The 22,125-nt window shown below is 36.0% G+C and overlaps 1 protein-coding gene across 2 annotated transcripts in view; it reads right to left on the bottom strand.

The window, feature by feature from the left end:
* Positions 1 to 22,125, bottom strand: part of TLL1 (tolloid like 1) — a 125,342-nt gene that overhangs the window by 45,988 nt on the left and 57,229 nt on the right. For both annotated transcript variants that reach the window (XM_005486293.4, XM_074541210.1), the window contains exons 3-8: positions 18,917 to 18,997; positions 16,670 to 16,822; positions 14,566 to 14,683; positions 7,302 to 7,480; positions 5,465 to 5,570; positions 2,355 to 2,479 (exon numbers count right to left, since the gene is read on the bottom strand). In XM_005486293.4, the coding sequence (XP_005486350.3) occupies positions 2,355 to 2,479; positions 5,465 to 5,570; positions 7,302 to 7,480; positions 14,566 to 14,683; positions 16,670 to 16,822; positions 18,917 to 18,997 (762 nt within the window). The remainder of the gene's footprint in view (positions 1 to 2,354; positions 2,480 to 5,464; positions 5,571 to 7,301; positions 7,481 to 14,565; positions 14,684 to 16,669; positions 16,823 to 18,916; positions 18,998 to 22,125) is intronic.

The following is a 22,125-nucleotide window of genomic DNA, read 5'->3' as shown; positions in this document are numbered from 1 at the left end:
ACTCCGAACAAAACACACAATACTATGAAATCCTTTATCATAGAAGTGTGGGTCTCTGGAAAATGCTGATTAAGTCATTGGTTTCTGAATTTTCATTGCATTGCATTTAAGGCAGCACAAATGAACATATGAAAAAATGCAGATATTATTAAGGATTGAAATATTCACTGCTGTTTTATAATAAGCAGGCATCATGATTACTAATTTTGTCTGAAATAGGAAATAAAATTACCTCCAAAAGCAACACAGTATCAGGGATTGTATTGCTATGTACTACAATGATGATTTGATTCTTTACATAAAAATAAAAGCTTTATGCCTGTCTGAATTTTATGTTTCAGTATTTGCTGCAAAATTTATTAGAAGAACAGTACTAGATAACTTTCAGAGATTTGCTTTCTTTATTGGATTCAGTTTGGGTTGCGTTATTCAGCTATGCAGCTTCTATTAAAAATATTAACTGAAAAAATAGCATTTTAAATAGTATGCTAGTTAACATTTGTAGAAAATCTTCTGCCTTTTTCTCTCTCTTAAAACTCACTTTCTTTTATGGCATGGCTCATTTAAGTAAGGTTGGAAAGCCAATACATTTTATCCCAAATTTTGCAAAGCTAGGTGACAAAAAAGGAGCGTAATACTTCAACCACCATTCATTTTTATTGTTCATGTGACCCATGTTCATTGGTGCTGCAAAAAAAATCTTACTTTTCAAATGCAAACTGCTACTGAACAACCACAGTGGTTTTACAATACTGTGAAATGAACTTTCAACAAGACTTTAATGCCACTGAAAGAAATTATAACTCTCAGTACGTTTTCATAACATATATGAAAAGGATATTTTCTCTGAACAGCTGTTTGAACACTAGCTCTAAATGTATGTTGCATCTTCTACAGTTTTGAAACTGCATATTAGAGTATTATATACATACTAAATTGACTATTTTATAATTTCTTTTCTTTTTTTTCCTTTCATAAGTCAGTATGATCATGAGATACTACCTCTTACTTGCCCAGTTTTATATACTTTTTTCCTCCAAAGCTTGTCTTTTATCAAAATATATGCATATTCTTTTTGTTCATGAAGTTGTTACTCTCTGTATGCTTTCATTAGAAATCCTGCCGCCAAGCGTGTCATTATTAAAGTACTTTCTGTACCAAAAGGAAAGAGCAGAAATTGTTCCCAAAGGAACAGTTGTTAAAGAAAAGGTGTTTAAGTGGTTTCTGCTTTGGCAGGCCCAGAATCCCTGTGCCTGTTCTCAGTATATACAAGAGTCTGATTCAGCGTGCTTACAGCACAAAGGAAAAAGCACATTTCAGCTGTACAGTGAATCTTCATTAGATCTCATCGCTGCTGGTACAAACTTGAAACAACTCCATTACTTTAACACAGATTGCTTTCTTTAGCCCTTTTTCGTTGATCGGTTGGTTAAAAGTGGCAATGTATCTAAGTTGAAACAGCTCCTGAGATGTCATTCGCTCCCATGAGGAGCAGTATGACTGTAAGCCTACGTGGCTCAGAGCTGGGACGTCCGGCTTCCCACAAGGATCTTACTGGTAAATTCTGACTGAGAGAAGGCACTTCTGAACTTCTTTGGTTGGCACCAAAGGTTAACCGTGGTAACAGCAGTAACTAGAGCAATGAGATTAAAAACTTTTCATTTGAGATCTCCACCATTCTGGCAGTACTTAGTGAAGAAAGAGCGCTAGAGAACAACGCGAACCATAGCATTGATTCTGGATTACTCCAGGCTTGCCACTGATGTCTCTGAGACAGATAGCGACTCAACCACATTATTTTGAGATTAAAAATTAATATGCATTCCAATTATAGGATGACAGAATTAGGCAGAATATATTTAAATTTTAAATGTATCTGTTAAAACTATAGAAATTTTGTAGAAAGATCTAACCATCTCATCCACACAAGAGTGTACAATTTGGTTGTTCTCGCTTCTTTCATTGACACATTTTAAAAAATTATAATGGATTCACAGCCAAGCGCAGTAATTCATTTTGCTCCTTCTGCACTCAGCTTGAATTCAAATAAAGGACTCCACCCAGTATGCAAATCAGAAGTGATATTAAACATATTTTTCTAGTTGTTGAACAGCTAAGAAAAGCAGATTGAAATGTCATGTCATTTCATACAGTTCATCTGTCCTTAGGTACTTTGCATTCCAGTGACCTTATCCATAAGGGGTTTTTTATGATTCGATTCCTCAGCAGCCTATGTCAGTTGCCAACATAGAAAGAGAATACTGAGCAGCTGACTCAAAAGGTTTAACATTGCTCTTGAACAACAAGTCAAACAGTTGCTAGTATGTGGTTTTTGTTTGTTTGTGGTGCAATACCTGGACATCTATACAGCTTTCTTGCCTGTGCAATATCTCCTTTACTTAGACGGGTACGCTGGCCAATGGCAGGTCGTATACCATTGTCATCACGGGAAGGGAGAATGGTATCCAGAAACATGCCCCTAAAAAAAATAAAAATAAAAATAGACCCCAAAAAACCCTATCAGGTTTCTCTCATAAAACTGTCTGAGTTCCATGAATGTATACCTGATTGTAAATCTGGTTTTTACATTTGGCATAAATAAGAGGATAATATACAGAACATTAAATGCAGACAATGTGCCACAAAATTTCTCAGGTTGGCAAACTTTATGTAAAGTTACCAAAAAAGAATCTTCTCTCGGTACATCAATTAACATATCATATTTCTGCTAAAAAAAGAGGAAGAAGATTTCTAACTACTATTAAGACTTTACATGGAAAAGACACTGCCATTAAGCGATTGCTATATTGGCAAAAAAGATCTAAAATTTCATTAAAATACATAAGTTAATCTCTAGCACAAAACTCTTAATCACAAAGTTCCTATTTTTAATAAAGTTTTTATAAGAAATCCTACAGTCTGACTTACATGTGAGAACAGGTAAAATCAAAGACATTTGCCAATCATGATTCTGTCAAGTGTTGTAAGACATTTAACTCCACTCTAACTGCTGACACTTTCAAAACAGACATGCTTACTTGCCAGCCTTTACTTGCCTTGCAATAAAATATATCAACTTACCATATGTGATTTCAGTGACATTAACCTTAAATGACAAGACATCACAGAGAAAAACACTTGTTCCAAATGTGCAATTTATTCAAAATTTCCCAGATTTTAAATATGATCTAAAACATTTTGCTATTCTCAAATAAATTTTAATAGACTAAGATATAAAACTACATTCTATTACCACTTTGCAGAATTTTAAATCCTTCAAATCCCGTAAAACAGCAGTTAACGGAAGAATATGTTTCTATAGTCTCTTTTATTGAATTATTTATAATCACCTGTATACCGGTAGGGGTTTTATTGAAAAGCAAAACCAGTACCTTCAGACATAACATGGATGCAAAAATTAACAAATGGTAAGGATCCTTGTAGTTAGGAATACAATTTATAAACCCATACTGGTTTTTAAATTAAAATTGATGAACCATTTTGAGTATTGCAAGTACATATTGCTCTCTTTATCCAGTTAGATTTTTTGAGCCATCACTAGAAATTTTGTAAAGACAGAATAATCTCAGGATGTTACTCTAAACATTGAAATAAACTACATATGGCATGAATAATTTTCTAGAACAAAGGCACATTACTCTTTAGAAAACGATTGCTTCTGTAAATTATAATTCTATTTTCCACTCAATTTCAGCACAACATCAAACTGGTGCTTTTCATACATTCAAAAACTTTGAAAACAATCCTCTCTTGAATGTCTTAGCACTTTAAAAAAGGAACATACTGTAAGTTTAAATACAGCATGAAAAAAATCATCGTGCACAACAAGAACTTTAGGATGATTCGTGATTCCTACTACTTATCTGGGTGAGCAAAGTCTAACAAACAGCTGGCAATATGCCTCACTGGGCATCACTCATGCTTGCAGGATGAATTAGTGCAAATCAATACCCAACCTCAGGGCTTTGCTGGCTATTTTTAGACAGTATGAAGTAACAAGCCCTTGTATCTTGGGGCAGGGCATGCCTATTCACGGCACTATCAGTTTTTGCCAGCTTGGAAAGTGGTGAAATCAGGGCCAACAAATCAAATTACCTTGATGTTGTTGTTGCCCTAGGACTCAGGGGGGTTCTGTCTTGTTCAATTACTCTGTTTTATACAGGTTCTTATAATCTCATCCTTAAGGTAATGGTATGTGTAACTGGATTAAGCAATGTGACTAATAGCTACCTCATGTGGCTCATTCCCATGCTCTTGCAGGGGTGAATTATGTGTATGCTCAGTAATAGGGCCTTTGGCTGGATTTTTATATAATAATAGAATTTATATTGAGAGAACAAGCCAAACAAATTTGCAGAGGCTGGTGAGGTTTTAGTCGCCCTCAGTTTACTTCAAAGTGTCAGATTGTCCAGTATTTTTACCTTAAAATGCATGAATTTGAAAAATATTTTTAAAAAAAACAAAAAAAAAACCCAAAAAACAACAAAAAAGACCCATACACACAAGAAAAGAAAAAAAAAAACAAAACCAAAGAAACAAATCCAACCCAGACCAAACCAACAAAAAAAAAAAAAACCACCCAAGAATATATCCTTCCAAACTACAACTTTTTCTTGGGTGTTTTTGGGAGGTTTCTTTTAATTTTACATTACCCTGGTACCTTTAGAGAATAATTAGCTGATGAAATGCAATAGGAGACTGGATAAATGCCTCTTTCACTTCTTCTCTAGGGAAGGGCTGACCTATGGGTCCAGCTCACTGTACAGCTCCCCACAGCCCTGCACCCTTTCAGAGAGAACCCCACTGAGTCCCTAAGGAGCTGAGAAAGGATCAGCCTGCAACAGGACAGAGCAAAACCAGCAGAAGTCTTTACTATAAGGTTTTTATGACAGTAACAATACTGTCAAACAAATAAAGAGAGGAGGCTGCAGCCTCTGTTATAAATGCTTGACTGCAGTCCTTAACAAAGGCTGTGGCTTGTGTGGTAGATGTCCAAATAACCTGTGCTCTACCTGCATAATCCATGGTTATGAAACTCCATGCATCAAAGGAGATGTATTTTTCTTTTAGAAAACAGATCACGTTACACATAACATTCCTAGTCATTTCACTCATTTGATTTTTCTGAATTCAAATTTTTGTGGACACAAAAAGAAAGTGAGTATCATATAAAATGATGTTTCCAGTTTATCTTGTCTGAAAATCTAAAGAACTAAGGCAAGATCAAAAGGCTGCTTTGAAACTGAACAGAAAAGAAATGCATTTTCAAATATAATTAAATTATTTTGACTTAAAATAAACAAGCTGTGCTTTGACTGCTGTAGGAATATTATGTCGCAAGGGACATTTTAAGGAATTTAAAAATACTTCAAAAAGCATAGTTCTTAGCATTCACAGACAGGAAGAGAATTAAAAGCCAAAAGGTATAACCTGAGACTCCAACCTTGAGAAGGTGTTCCTGGCATAGTGCATGATGCTGTCAAAGTCATATGGTTCCCCCAGGGAGTTCACCTCTCCAGGCTCCATCTTCAAAAAGTTGTATTCCTGACCTACAAATGATTGATAATTATAGATTCTTTAATATCTTTTTCTCTAAAGATAAAAACCAAACACGAAAAGAAAACCAACAAAGATCCTAACCTAATTACTCACTGACATTCATAAATCTTTGCAGTTTGGGAGGAAGTGTGCAACTTTACTACTCCCCCTTAACTGATAGGGCAGACATCTTCTGAAACACACATCAAATTTGTATATTTGGATTTAGAAAGACTAGTTTCATGCAACTAACACATTAAGGCCCCACACATCATGATGTGCTTCACGTACAGTCCATACTAATTTCTGGTTTGGTTCTTAATTCCTAAAAGAAATCATTTTGACAGCAAAGACTCCAGAAGAACCCTCCTCACTCATTAGACTGGATACTAACAGCCTAACTGGATACTAAATCCAGCACTAAACTACTGGAGACTCAGCTTCAGCAAAGTCTGAAGCTTTCTCTGTGAGGCTTCATGTAATGCAGACACTACAAAGTCACATTTTCAAGATCCAGCTGTTGCAAATTAACAAGAGCAGAACAGGAGAAAAGGAATTATACTTAGTTCATAATTCCATACCCTAAGTTCTTTGACCTAATCAGTACATCAGCAATACAAAGCACTCCTTACTCCAGTTCATATTCCCACTGGAGTCTTGCAAAAAGACCCTGCAGTGACATCAACCTTTTAACCAACATAAGCTGCATAATATAACAAAAACCAAATGTGTCAGTGGCCATGGCTTCCTGATCCCATTTAGTGATCCTCAAGCACATGCCACACCACAAGAAGTAGTTTCAGTCAGAAACCAGAGAAACAACTGAAAGAGAGAGCATGTTGCTGAGGATGGCACTCCAGCTGATTTTCTCATCATAGTAAAAGAAAAGGGGAGGAGCTCTTATGGCATCTGCACAAGTCAATAATACAGTGAGACAAGAAAGAAGGCTCAAACATGCATGACATTTCAGAACTGTAGACACTTAAGGGAGCATTTATCAGCTGCCAATCTCCTTCCAAGTCCTAGATGAAGTGGCAAAAACTCATTGTATCTCAAATATTTTAAAATATTTTCTAAAGAAACAGACAAATACTCTAAGCTACTCCAAGCCTACTTCCCTCCCATCTTGCCTACCCAACACAAGCAAGGGCACAAACAGCTAGGGTGGCAAAGAGCTGACAGTCACAGTTTTAAGTTCTCAAGTTCCTCAGATGCTTTATCTCACCAACACCAAGGTCACTGACTGAAGCTGCATGCTCTGTAGAGAATGAGGTGAACAGAATGTAAACTGCAGGATCTGTGCCTGTCTGCCATAGATTGAAAGTTCTTCACCTTACCCTCCCAGGTCAAAGCCACTTGAGCAGCTGCAGACGTATTTCTACTTATTATTCACTAAAGCCTACAAGAGAAATGCCCTTCCTCAAGAACAGAAATAGGACTCGTAAAGAGCCTTAAGAGCAGTGGCTTCTTTCAAAGTTTTTGAGCATGATTGTTATTTTGCTTCTTCTAGCCCTCTATATTAATGGCCTGCTACTTGTCCAGACTTTTGGAAAATATTATACTATAATTTCAGTATTTTATTTGTCAATCAATTTGAGATCAGTCAAGGGAAGAAGAATAGCAGGTATAACTGCTATTTCAGCTATTCAGCACTCAGTTCCAATGGAGTTGAGCAGGTGAAGGAAACATCAAAAACAAACACATGAGCTTTGCTTTCCAAAATAATTGTCAGAATATCTCACCAGGCTGGATGTTCTCTCTAATGATGCTGACATGGTCATCACGGTCTGGTCGTGTATGTTCATGCCAAAAACCTATCACATGACCCAACTCATGGACAACTATGCCAAATTTATCACAGTTCTTGCCAATAGATATAGCCTGAGGACCATTTCCCCTTCGACCCACATAAGAACAGCACCTGTAATTGAAATACAAACACAGATGAACGTTTTCTTACATATGTCTACAAACCACATAGCAAATTCAGTTAAAACTTAACAAAATACTATATAAAGATTCAACAGTTAAATGTACAATGTAATTTCAGATGTTTCACAAACTCTAGATCTTCTACAAGAACAGCTGATTATTCAAAATACACACGAGTGGGGCATTTTTTGATATTATTCAATGTCTTAGAAGATGTCAGCTTTGATCAACAGAATTCTCACTGTCATGACAGTCTATTCAGTCATCCTGTAGAGTGACACAGAAACTTGTTTTCAGCAAAATAATAAAAAGCAATGCTCTGATGGCAGCATGCACCACCATGTCTTTGTGGATCACAGACAGTAATGTTAATAATGCCAGGTCACAGGATAAGCCCATGATACTGCACTTTCAGTCACAGCTTGAGTCCAATCTATTTACCACAACACTTCAAACCCAACCATGCAACCAATTTTAACCTACTTAGTTTTCCATTCACCTATAATCCTGCAAATCACCTTGAAGAGTCAATACATTTAAATACATAAGTCTTGGAATTTAATTTGTAGTTAAAAATCTTCATGATCTTAATACAACACATGATGGCAGAGCAAGGGATTGATGAGAACAAAGTCAGGATACGGACATATAATTGTCAAATGGCAGAAAGAATCCTTTTGTTTAATACAGTTTAAACACTTCTGCAGAGCCTCCATGTTGCCCACTATGTGGAAACTCTACAGAGAAAAATTGTAATGCAGAACTAAAGAACATTAATGATTATTTATGGCTTAAAACAAATCAATAGGTTATTGAGACCTAAAATCATAGACTATTTAACACATTTTCAATAGTTTTAATGTGCCTATTTTATTGACTTCATATACATTATATGCTTCAGCTAGAAAAGATATATTTGGAGACCAGAAAATTTCTCTATATATTGAATATAGTTTTTTCACAGTGATATTTTGGAGATGAACAGATATAAAGGAAAAACTGAAAAGTAAATTATTATCATTAGTACCTGCTATATCTTTATTGACACTATTGATAACAAGGGCAAAATAATAAAATAGGATTTTAACTATAGTTTGTCTTCCTGTCCTTCTTACTTCTTTTGGACCAAATGAGGGTCTAACGTTTTAAGACTGTGTTTTAGATCACCTCTGAAAGCGTTTAGTGGTATTCCATAAATCAGATAGATTTTTAGGTGTCTGACAAAATAATTTAACATTTTACTCTTATAATAATGAAAAAGAAGGATTGAGCATTCTCAAATGTTTTAAATTACTTAGGCCACCTCACCTGACAGATCTTAAAGAAGGCTTTTTTTAGAAGAAAAAAGTTAATTGCAATCTTTTACATAATATTCCTCTACGTAGTCTAAAGCTGTGCATCTAAACCCCAGCATATTGGGCATTATTTTTTTAATGCTAACCTGCTCCTAAAAAGTAAGCAGCCAGAGGGTGAGAGTTCCCTTACACTGGTTACTTGACAGATTTCAAGTACTCCCTAGAAAATATAAAGACATTTATTTAGTGTTTCTTTACATGCCAAGGAAAACAGAACTAACACCAAGTCTTAAAATAACAGCAGCAGTTCACACTTACAGAGGGTCATTAGGATTTGCTAGGTTGAATGTCTTGTCAAGCACACCAGATACATCCAATTACGCTACAACAATTTACTTCAACAATTGCGCTGAGACAAAGAATAAGGAAAACTAAAATTTAAAAAGTCTATGAAGTACATTAATTTGTAATATTATGGGTTTGATCCCAGGAGTGTTTGACAAAAAAAACCCAAGATCTCTGTGCTGTATGAGCACTTGTCACACCCCTTAAATTGAATCAACTGGCAGGTTTTAAAGCTCATCTCTTTAATCTTTATTGCACCAGACAGCATTTGGAGACAGTAACTATTTATGAATCTCTAATTCCATTTAATCAGTCTAGCTGATCAATGACAGTGAGCAATGAGAAACAAATGACATAGAGAAAGTGAAATGAATGGAACAATAAGCTCAATCTTTAAAGTAATACTACTTCACAACTACCATCAAAAATACTCTTGATACAAAGGAAGAGAGAATCAGGTAGAGTCTATGTTGTCCTTTTTTAAAAAATCTGCACCCTTGAAAACGTGACAATATAAAAATCATAGACCACAACATCAGCTTGTCATGGCACTGACTGTATGAAGGTGAGAATGAATTTCAGAAGCATACTAGGATTGTGTATGATCACCTTTATGTTACACAAAGCAAGAAAAAGAGGTTCACAAAATTTCCAAACAAATTCTCACTCAGGAAGCAGAGTGTTCTTCTTGGTGAAAACACCTCTTTCAATCACAGATATAACTCTACCTATACAAAGAAGATATTGGCTTGATCAATTTGCCTTTTGTCAGGAATCAAGACACAATCATGGTTACTAAATGTCCTGATTCACTGCCCCAAGAGGACTTGTGATAGCACAAGTGTCTCCTGCATCTTTATCTGATCAGTGGAGATGCCCACCCCAATACTACAACCAGCATTCCCCAGCTAACAGCTGCCTATCCCAGTGTATTTATATAAACCACCTCACCGTTTGTGTCAGCACACCATGCTCTAGACTGTGCCAACCTGTGCCTTGATCACACCCCTCCTGCACACAGGAGCCACAGCACAGCCAGCAGGGAAGCTGTGCCAGCTGCCAGGGTTATTTAACTCCTGAGAGCGTGAGTCAGCCCTCCCCCATGCACAGACTATTTAGCACAACTCTGCTTTCTTCTCATTTTCTAAGAGTGATTGAGCACCTTTTATAACATGTTCTTTAGCTGAGGCATGCTACAAAGGTGCACCTTAGGCAATGAATTTACCTGTTTCACCAACTTTAAGAACTTGCCTGCAATGCCTTTTTAACACACTGGCAAGTTGAAAGAGGTTAAAATATTCATCTGTTCACTCTACAATGTTTGGAGAAGCATATGAAAGAGATTTTATTTTCCTGTATCTCAAATGGATCTGTCAAATACTTAAACTGTCAAATACTTAAACTTCAATTGCAATAAGTCATCTGAATTTCATCATAAAAATTGTATAAGTCTTCTAATGGAGAACAAACCAAGATCAAAGGCATACTGAGTTACTAGAAGAATATAAATGCTCCTTTCTTTTTTGTTCTACTACATAAAAAGAAGCTTGATCTTGTACTCAATAATATTTATTAACACATAGTGACTAGATGCCATCCCAATATCCCTTTTTTGGCTTTGCATGCAGAAAAGTGCCCTGACCGAGTCTTTGGGCCCTTCCACTTTGATAAGCAGAAACACAAGGACAGAGAAGCAGTAGTGAGCAAATAGTGTTTTGAGTCTGTTACCGAGGTTTTTTTGCCTTAATCAACTAGATGCATAAATACTTGCTGTAATTGGTATTAATGCTAGTGTACACTGCTTGATAGTAGAATCACAAACACTAGCATCTTAATACTATATTCTTATTTTCATATCTGCAGTTTATGGATATAAAAGGCTATCACTAATTAGCAAATTTCAGAGTTAGTGATTCAGCTATATTATTAAACCATATTTTAATAATTAACTTTTCTAAAACTCAGGTTAAATAAACCAGACATGATGGAAAATAATTGTAGCTTGAAACTTCAGCAGATTTAATTAATCTCATGGCAAAAAGGGATGTGGCCGTAAAGCTTTTGACTTTTTTCTGAACTCTGTAAGCAAACTAGAGAAGCTGATATCAAGGGGGATATAAAGCTGCTTGGAGTATTACATGAAGTTAGACAGAGAAAACACTTTTTAAGCTTGCACTCATAGAAGACACTGCTAAATACCGTGAAGACAAGCACCTTTAGAAAATTATACAAGAGATCTGGAAAGGGAAATATGGAATTACTTGACATCTTAAGATGTGCAAAACCTGGTAAAGACTGGAACCAATGATGGGGTGTCTGTGTTGTGGAAAGACCTCTGGCTCTTTTTTGGAATGACATCCCAACCAACCGTGTGCTGAACACGGCAGCTGATGAGAAACAGGGAGGCACTGAGCTTAGGTACCTAAGAGGAAGGAGAGGCTACAAATTACATGAATGATCTCTTGCACTGGCTCAGCAGAACTGACAACTTATGTGGGCAAATATGCCCTAGATTTGGGGCTATCAATTTCAAGAATGATGTGGACTAGCTGAAAAGAATCTCAAAGAGCAGTGTGATTAAAGGCCTAGAAAACATTATTTACCAGGAAAGATTAAATGAATTGTTTTCTAGCCCACAAGAATATAGAACAGAGTGGGATTTAACAACAGTATCAAACTATATAATTGATTTCTTCTAAAAGAAAAAGGAATTTCTTTTCTATGACCATAAGGAAAAAAATTAACGTCCTTTAATTGCAGTAAAAAATACCTTGTTTAGCTATGCCAAAAAAATGCTGCCCAAACTTCCTACAATTCTTATATTGAGGATGCTGAGCAATACAATTCCTAGAAGGCTGTGAAATATTAATTTCTGCAGGTTTTTAGAACCAAGTTACATAAACATATATCAGTAATGATATAGGAATAACTGTTTCTGTCTTAAGAATACATTAGACATCTTTCTGAGATCCTTTGCAGTCCTATGGGTCTATGATAATCAAAACTTATCTCTTGTTCCTTGCTGATATGGAACCTCTCAATTTTAAGAAAGTCATGTATCTCTTATAACCAGCTGCTATATTTCAAATATGCTTTTTTAATCACTGCTCTTCTGGGATGATCTTCCCATGAACTGTTTCAAGATGTGATGCATTACACTCCAAAATATCCTTATTGTTTACAAAGGCTCAGTAACACTTCACTTGCTAGCGTGCTAATGCTGTCATATGAGACTTTTGTAGATACTACCACCTGAATTTCCACATATATGACTATCTACTTTGTTTCAGTTAATGTGTTATGTTTTGACTGTGTGCTCTTTGGGGCAGGGTTTATCATTGAGCTTTTAATTTCAACAGTGCTAAGTACAATAAAGTCTCCGCCATCTGTGAACGTTAGCTGCCATGGTAGTACAAACAATACTGACACAATGTGCTAACAAACCAACACAGCAGGGTGCCATGGGAAAGAGCTGAAGATCAGTTTCAATGCGACTGGCCATGCAGCAGAGAGTGCTTGCAGTTGGTTTGGTGTCACTTCAGTCTGGGCTCTTTCCATGGAAAATCCTGCGTCAGCACTGGATGCTGGTGGGTAGTGCACAGTTCCTGCTCACCAGAGAATGTGTGTCCCTATTTATCTGGGTCTTCCTGAAATGACTTGTGGGCCCCCAGAAAAATCATTCAGCTGTCCCTTCTGATTGGCCTGGCTTTATTTCATCAATGATGGACTTTTCATAGCCACTCTCTTCTTTGGTTTTACTTTAAACTTGTTACAGCTCTGGTAAATTATCTCTATTTTGCATAGTACCCTTCAATTAAGGAACATTAATGAAAAAGAGCAATCTAGACTTTGGGGGTGGATACTGATATTCCAACCTTCTAGTTAAAGCTGGTTAAAATCCTGCCTTCTCCTGAAGTGATTTGATCCCATGAAACATCAAGCAGCCTAAGGAACAGTTCTTTGGCTGAGAGATTTTTTTTGTCATTTGGCCTTGGGTATTTTGAAGTTGTAGGATTTACATTTGACAGATACCCGTATAGATCTCTTTCTAAAGTGCCTGAAAACACTTACACTTTTCACACTACTCCGTTTAAATGGCTTTCTGCCTCTGTATGTGCAAGGGAACCATCATGATTATTCTCTGCTTTCCATTTTTCTTCCAACTGTGTGCCAGTATCCCTGAATCCTACTTAATGAGTGAATCCTATCTCAGGGATGCCGTTTACTAAAATAATGCCCATGCTGGGTCAGAACAAAAGTCCATTTAATTTGGCACTGTTTCTAAGGGGAGTCTACAGCAAACCTACAGTGGCACAAGACAGAAGAAGCTCCCCTGCTGCGAGGATCTGAGGCTCAGAGACTTTGAGAGGCAAAGGCAATGCTTGTTTTATACTTTCAAAAGTAGCCCAGGGGTAAATTTTATCATGCTGTCCCGTACCTCAAGAAAAATACAATGGCTGCTTCAAACAGATAATTTTACATGTAATTTTAGAGACTATAAATGAAATACATCCAGGATCATTCCTACAACACAAGGAGGTCCCAAAAATTTTTTTCACTACCCTATCCTATTATGATTCAAAAGTTGACATGCAAAGGGCTCAATGATCAGGAAGTCAGTAAGACAGAGAGCTGCTCACTGCAGAGCCTACAACTCAAACAGGAGGTGACTGTCAGAAGTACAGAATTTCCGTAAGGCAGTGTGCGCTCTTCTTGGGAAATGAACACAGTGCACTCAGAAAGTGCACTAAGCGCCATATAAAATTAAGAATTCTGAGCAGAATAAATAGCAAGTATAGCTGTCAGAGGCATTTTTGAGCAGTAATATCTGAAGATGGAACATGGTGATTAATGGAAAGCTGCACTCCTGAGTAATAAAAACTGTTCTGTTCACTTTTACACATCAGTGACCCAGAGAAAGGAATCTACAAAATGGCCATAGTTTGGTGATTAAACAAATCTGGGCAAGGATAGTCTAGCAATATGAGAGTGAAAATTACAACAAACAACAATTTAGCTGGAAAAGGGATGTGGGGTAGATGTCCATATTTAATTCAGCAGTAAATATGTGACATTGAGAAAGCTAAGAATAAACAAATAATAAACCTGAAATACCTTTAGAACAACGCATATGAATATTGGAAACATGACAGAAAGAAAGAAATAAGTCATATACAATATATACACATAATATGTGTATATATTAAGATAAAATTGTCTAGAAATAGACCATAGAGGTGCAACTTTACAAAGTTACCACACATACCTGTTCCAATGAACTTAAAAGCCAGGCAGAACAAGTGCATCATTGAAATGCATTCATTATTGATTTTCCTGTGAAGTTTATATTCCCTTATGGGTACAAAGCTGACAGACGTGGCCGTGAGCCAGAGGCTGAGAGCAGGACTGTGTGTTCCCACAGGTGCACACTTACCCACAGGGCCTGTAGGTGAAGACAATGTAGCTCTCCTCGTCGCTGCGCTCGATGAAGGTGACGCAGGTGTACTTCTCCCAGTGCCGCATGGCCTGCTTGAACATGGCGCGCTGCGTGCCTGCAACGGCAAGGGCAGCAGGTGAAACCACGGCAGCCTCCCAGCTGCACCTTCCCTCTCACAACCAGTACTAGGAATATGGGCCTGGAAGTAGTCAGTGAATCACAAGGCCCTGTGTGTCCCAGTAGTCCCATGTATGGCAAGATTCCAGCTAAAGGGATACTCAGGCCGTCAGTTCATTGTAACAGATGTGCCTGCAAGGGGGCTCACACTGCCTGACACACCCCAGTAAACATAAACCCTGCCATAAAGATCACAACTGTGTTACACCAGAGGAAGACAGCAGAATAAATACAGTGTTGCTTATGTGCCTCCATCAGCACAACATTCACTAAGCAATTTCCCAGATGAAACTATCAAGTGAACCACACTGGGGGAGGAAAAAAGCCCAAAAAAACAGAAAGTAAAATAACAAGCAACACTGATGAACTTTACATCATAGCTATCCATCTAGTAGAAACAAAAATAATTTAAGAAATCCTACAGCCTTCAAGTCTGGACACCAGCTAAATCTAAGCCATGCCAATAGGCATACTGGTAAAAACATTTGATTAAAATAAGGCTGTCGTGAACAGCTACCAGTCTCCCCTTCTTTGCATCAAAATCTCTCAGAAAACAAATGATCCACCAAAAGTGGGAAATTCAGAATTTGGTAAAAGCACACCTAGATATTTGATTTTAAAATGAGAAATACATTCAGAAAAGGTCAGAACTATCCCCTAGATGCAGAATCATCCAGGCCAACGCTCAGCACAAAACAAAACTTCAGAGAGCAGAGCAATGTAATTTCATTGTGTGACAAAAGACAAAGCTTACTGACATAGAGGCAACATGTGAGAATATATCTGTATTTCTTCTGAGCTGAAAATTCACAAGAGTATTATCTGGCAATAATATGCTAGCAGAAATACATTCTCCTTGCAGGATAAAACATAAGATAATTAAACAAACAAAAATCTAACCTTTTTAAAATTTACAGACAAAACCTGAAACTTTATAAAAAGAACAAGTTCAAATCACATCAGATTCTAAAAAAAAAAAATAAAAAATAAAGGTCACTCCATCCCATCTTGCCCTTTTCTTTTATCTATAAGATATTTTTTCTAAGCTTTAGAATTTATCTTTTATGATGAGAAAGGCAAAATCTTTAATATGGTGCTTTCATTTAGTTTCCTACAGTTATTTCAGAAGACTAATCCTAATGCAAAGGTCACATTTGGCACAGTACTATGTAAATACCCAAACTGAAAGCCTGACTGTAGCTGTCAGTTTGAAAGGAATGACATATACAATGTGTGAGCATTTGCATGTTTCTTTTTGTTCCCTGTATTATCATATACAGGGAAGATGCTGTTTCATATATTTTCCCTTATCTCTTTGCTTTCCTTGCTCCATTTTTGTTTTAAATTATCTCTTACATCCACATTGATATTGACCTGTTTACCTTTTCCAAGGATAACAAATGTTTTAACTTCTTCTATAGTTTTCTGAGAAGAATTTTATATGTAAGGCATCCAGTCTTTATTTCTGTCATATACAGTGTCTGTGTGTACCCAACTGAAAACCAAATTAAGGAATGACAAAACACATTTGAGTCAGTTTGTTAAGTGAAATCGGTTTAGAAGAATACGTCACACTGGTTAAACTGAAGATATTATTGTGCTAAATATACTGCATTAAAAAAAAATTCCTTGACATTCGATTACTTAGGGTCATGGAAACAAATGTGCAACAAGAAATATTAGGTAAAGAAACAGAGCTTTCCCTCTCTAAAATGTTGCTATACATTTTTTATTATGTAGCTTGCCTTTGCAAACAATTAAGTATGACTAATATTTTCAAAACAGATGTACTTCAGGCCTGTTCCAACAGAAACCCTTCTTCTGACTTCCATAGTATGACTTCACTTCTAAAAATTAAAAAAAAAAAGGAAGGAAATTTTTAAAAAATTATCTTTCCTCTTTTCATGCAAAGCACAAAGCTTACCAGTGAAATTTCCTCCTATTACATATGGAATGACACCACCTGGCCATATTCTTTCTGTTCGTGATGTAGCAGCTCTGGGAAATCGGTTTTTCTCATTTTTCCCTGAGAATTTTACAGTAGTTCTTCCTTTAGATGTATTATTTTGCTCAAAACCTGCAGTGATAATTAAAACACTGAATGAGATCACACACACATGAAAATTCTTTTCTAACAGGTCAAACTCAGATTTCTTTATACCCTTTCAAAGCAGGACATGGGTGTTACATGACAGTCTATTATTACACAGTTTTCTGAGAAAGACATGAAGTCTGAATCTTTATTTTTTTGGACTGTATCTAGAGTAACAATCTTGCACATATGTTTATCAACTGGAATGTACATTGCATAAGTGCAACTAAATTTTCTCATTTTATAAAAATATTTAAGAAATCACACTCCCTGTGGTTGTGGTGGTGTTTTTTGCATTTAATTTCCTCTGGCTTTTGTTTTGGTCTGTTTTTTTTAAATAAATGAGGATTTTTCCAGCAAAGAATGTCAGAGTTTGGACAGACTCAAACTAATCAAGACATTCACTCTCCCTTTCATTTTTATTGTATGATCTGGAAAAAGCAAGTACAATGACCATCTTTAAAGCACTGGGCAGTAAGAAATCATACATTTTTCATACACTAACATTTGGAACCCCACAGGTAGGTTTTACTTATGGCTGGAATTTCTTTACAAGAGAAAAAATTGTCTACCATTTTCAGGGATACTACCACGATTCATCCCATTACAGGCAAATCTTTCTAAATCAGCTGAAACCTACTGCGAGAACAGGAAAGGAAAAAGGTAGTTAGACAAGGATTTGGACACCATAACAGGTGTTTCTGAGCAATTTCTAAGTTGGTTTGGAGATCTGGCCAGTTGATCAAAATGGATCCCTCAAAAAGTGGTTAACAAATCCTACTCAGTGCAGTTAAAGCCTTTTTTCTTACTCCTGGTGGAAGATTACATTTTCCCTTGGAGAGAATCCACTGTGGTACCAGCTGCACTTGAGTGTTAATGACCATGTCAGAATCGGGGAGGATTCCAGGGCAGAGTCATGGTAAGGAATGTCGGCACAGCCCCAAGGCTGAGAGAGCAGCAATAGGAAGACCAGGAAGAAGCTACAGCACAAGGCAGGGAGGAAGCTCTGATACTTGGGAAGAAAAGTCTGCCTTTGTGACAGCCAACATGTAACTGGAATTGTACCAGGAATTATACAGAAAATTCCAGGGTTTAAAAAAAACCCCAACCAAATATATAGGTAAAGCAAATGACTAATCTTTGTAATTAAATGAGTGTGTAAATGAAAATTACACAAGAAATTACACACAAAGTGTCTAAAGTATAGGCAGACTTTACGGAAAACTATTTTTACACTTAGTATGCAGTCATTACTGAACCACATCACATACTTACTTAGATGTTTTACTATTCCAAATTACTTTTATCTGTGCTCTGTAGAGGTCTAAGCAAGAAATTTATTCCAAACTGCACCCAAAAGATGACAAGAATTTATGCAATATTAAAATTTTAATTCTTGTTTAAAGAATGAAGATTGTATATCAAAGCATCTCTGCAAAGGCAGTTACCGTGCTCTGAGTAACACAACATGGTGCAATTACAATGGAGTTGCATATAATTTCCTTTTTGAAGTGAGGTTTCACACAACATTAAAGTGATGTCTTCTTGCATCAAATATAGAGTGTAAACTCAGCCAGAGTTAGGGGAGATTCCACTTCTATGTGCTGCTCAATTTAACTACATTTATACTGACAAGAGTATGATTAATAGAAAAATATGCTTGTTCAGCACAACACACCACAAATGCTTTACAGTATGAATCATCAGAGTGCCCCACCTGGAGCCAGAAAAAAGTAGGAAACAAACTAAATTAACAGCTTTGCAGCATAGTCTACTTGCAGTGAAAAGACACTGTATTGACATTAGTTAAGCCCATAACTGTGAACACAGTCATAAAACAAAGTTAAGCAATTTTTAACATAACATTTAAAACTACGTGCTTTAGCTTTCAGATTTCATGTTGGAAGAAGAACTCTAAATAGTTAATTTCTTCATTACTATTCTTGCACTAATAATTTTTTAATTTGTTTATGCCAATAGTAATACAGAAAGGTTTTAAAGTGTTAAAGTACTATCATCATTAATGTTCATGATACACTATCACATCAGGCAACTTGCTAATTTAAACAGTGAAAATACCAGAGCCAAATCTTCTTATCCTCTCTATGAGCTGATAGAGGGCACCAGGTTTTTTTGACATGCCATGCTCTCCAAAGCCACCTTTAAAAAGAAAAGAAAAAAAAAAAAGAAAGGAATTTCCAAAAGTTAAAACTGTGGAATTTTACACACTCAGCAACCATATCAGCCTAGAGAGGCATCCTAAAGGAAGCTTCATATTCTTCGATAATTTCCATAAAAACATTTCAAGTACTCTTGACAATGTGATAAAAATACATATTAGCTGAAAATTTTTCTAATATGCATTCCATGAATGTAAGCCAACATGTCTTTGTTATTCAGGCAAGTCATGACAATTACATCATCTAATTATTATTTGGAGCTTTTTTTCTTCCTGCTGACCCTGACATCCTCAGAGCCATATTGATTGACAGCTAAAAGGGTTACTCTCAAAGAAATTTCCTGAATGCATTCCATAATTTTCTCATTTCAAGGGAGGGGAAGGAAAAAAAGCAAACAGTCAAAGTTCCATCAGAAAACAAACAAACAAACCAACCCAGCAAAACTTAATATGGTTGATTTTGCCATGAAATATTTGTTTTTCTTTGCTAGCATGCAAATAGAGATGCCAATGCAATTTTAAGGCCTTGAAACATCACATGCTGGTGTATACTGCAGTAAGACCTGGCAGGTATATACACGTATACGTCTGTGTAATTACAGCAGCCAATGAAAGCCTAAAATAGGAAGTAGTTTATTTTAACATTTACCATGCCATTTACAGAAATAAAACATATTTCTGTGTTTACTGCATCTGAGTCTGCTACATCCTCCCTTCACACATAAACCTTTTGCAGCTACAAGTGGCTTTTCAAACACCAGTAAGGCAGAAGCAATAACACTGACTACACTACACGAGTCAATTAAATAATGCAGAATTGTTCTGAAAGTTTTGTGATTTTAGAGGTTTGCAGCAAGCTGTATTTTACAAGTCAATACTTGTTATAGGACAAGAGAGTTTCTAAAATACTTTAACAACTGAAAAGGTAAAAATATACAAAAAACCAGACCACTGAAACCTCCAGCAACACTAAAAAGGCATTTCCCAACTTTCTATAAGAAATTTTAATATCTATGCAGAAAATATCTTTAAGCAGCAACTTGAATTCATATTACAGATGAGAAAATCCCCTATAAGGCAAGTGAGTGTGTGGCTGCTCAGTGAATAACAATGTGCCTAATTATTTGCATTGCACTGTCACATAGCTGCTGGCTCTCTTGGGAAAAATTTTCCAAATTTTTAAAAACATTTTAAATAGATGAGGTAATAGATCAACACATTCCTTTCCAACAAGTTACAGGGTAACTATAACATAAAGTGCGAAGGATAGAACATGGATCATCATTAATGTAATTGTCTCTCATGTTCACATTCATCTTATTTTATAAGGCTTATAGCCAAGCATTCCAAATAAATATTTTAAAAAATCATTATAAGCATCAACTGGCAAATAAAAAACGCCTAAAGAATCCATTAGTTACTAAAGTGTTATACTATGTTTTTAGGGGGAAAATAACCCCAAAACACTCTTCTGTCTTATTGCAGTCTGTGTATTTCATTTAGTGAAAACCCAAAGAAAAAGTCTCTCACTTAACTAAGCTGTCTCACATGCAACCTTGCCAAGCCATATAGACTAAAAAAGTTTTAATTCTAATTTGCTGCATCTTCTCATAATTCAGGCAGGATAAGGAGGATACTTTTGGCAGTTTGGACTTCTAAAACTATAGACATAAATGTTATCAGCTTTACTCTTCTTTTCTGTTTACGGTGATTATGCATTTTGCTTGTACAAAATGAAAAATGAAATGACAGAGCCATACTCCAAGAAGCTCACAATTTATCTGACCCTGCAAATCCAGGCAGATAATCCTCACGAAAAGGAGCAGTCACACAATGTGAATCACAGCCTGTGAGCCTCAGGATTTTAATTAGAGTTGCAATAACAACTGTGACTCCACCACTTCCTCGTGATGGTTTACAACCAAGTATCTAATCCTTCTACCTGATATCACCTTTAGTCTGTGAAAATCTACTATAGAAATTGCTCAGAAATCAAGCTTACAATTCATTGCCATTGTGTCTGTAACAAAGACTAAATTTTGTATTCTAGATTGCAGATACCTAGGATTGCTTTTATTCCTTTTCCTGTTGCTACCCAATACTAATGAGCTAGTTAGAATTTTACTCTTTTGGAATTAGGAGAGATGAGCACACAATTCCTAGATTACACATTAAGAATCTTGTAAATTTGGAAAAATAAATTACATATGTGAAGTGTAAAATTGACTTCTCTAATGCTCTTTTTGGAAAGATCAAGAATGTTGAAGGTTCACTGAGAGCAGTTACGAAGTCATTAACTTATGAGAGTTTGTTCTCTAAAGTTTAGTCCCACTGATCATCACAATTGCATCGACTCTTGTTGTGCAATAAAGGTAGAAACAACTGATGCAAATGCATTAGCAAAACTTAACGGGGTGATTTAATATCCTGAATAGGATACCATCCACAAGAAAACATAATGTGTATGTCACAAAACAGGTAAAAAAGGAAAAAAATAAGTATTAGAAAATTTAATATAATTTTTAAATGCTTAGAAATTTGTATATTTGTGTGGAAATTAAAAAATAATAACAATTTTGCAGTTCAAAAGTAGAAAAGCAAAAAGAAGTGGGAGTCAGCAAGCCAAAGAAATCACTTGACTGGCCCCAATTTAAGGGGAAATGACCGAAGTTGTTCTGCATTTTTTCAACAAAACTGGTGCCTGAGATATCTTCAAAAGCAATTAAAACTATTTGGTTGGAGGACAGGAGAGCAGAGAGACCACTAATTCCATTAGCATTTTAACATCTAGTCCAGATCTAGATGATCAAAAGTTTTCCTGTTTTGGAAAAACAAGTAGATGTAAAGGAGATACATTTTGAAGTTGTCATAAAAATACTCTAATCACAATATCTACCTAGAATGAATAAAAATATTTTTAAGTATATCAATATTGAAAGCTTAAATTCAAACTTGATTCTTTGGTCTAAAAATTTTTTTCCACATATCAGGAATAATTTATGGTAGCTCAGTTCAGGCATACATAAAACATGCTTATCAGAAAACAAATTTCAGTAATAAATTTTTACATTTTTTAATAACATTTTTTCCAGACTTTTTCTCAGTAAGT

This window comes from Zonotrichia albicollis, chromosome 5 (genome assembly GCF_047830755.1).
Source record: "Zonotrichia albicollis isolate bZonAlb1 chromosome 5, bZonAlb1.hap1, whole genome shotgun sequence".
Lineage (NCBI taxonomy): Eukaryota > Metazoa > Chordata > Aves > Passeriformes > Passerellidae > Zonotrichia > Zonotrichia albicollis.
Note: the sequence above shows the minus strand (reverse complement) of the source record. Positions and strands in the feature narration are given on the sequence as shown.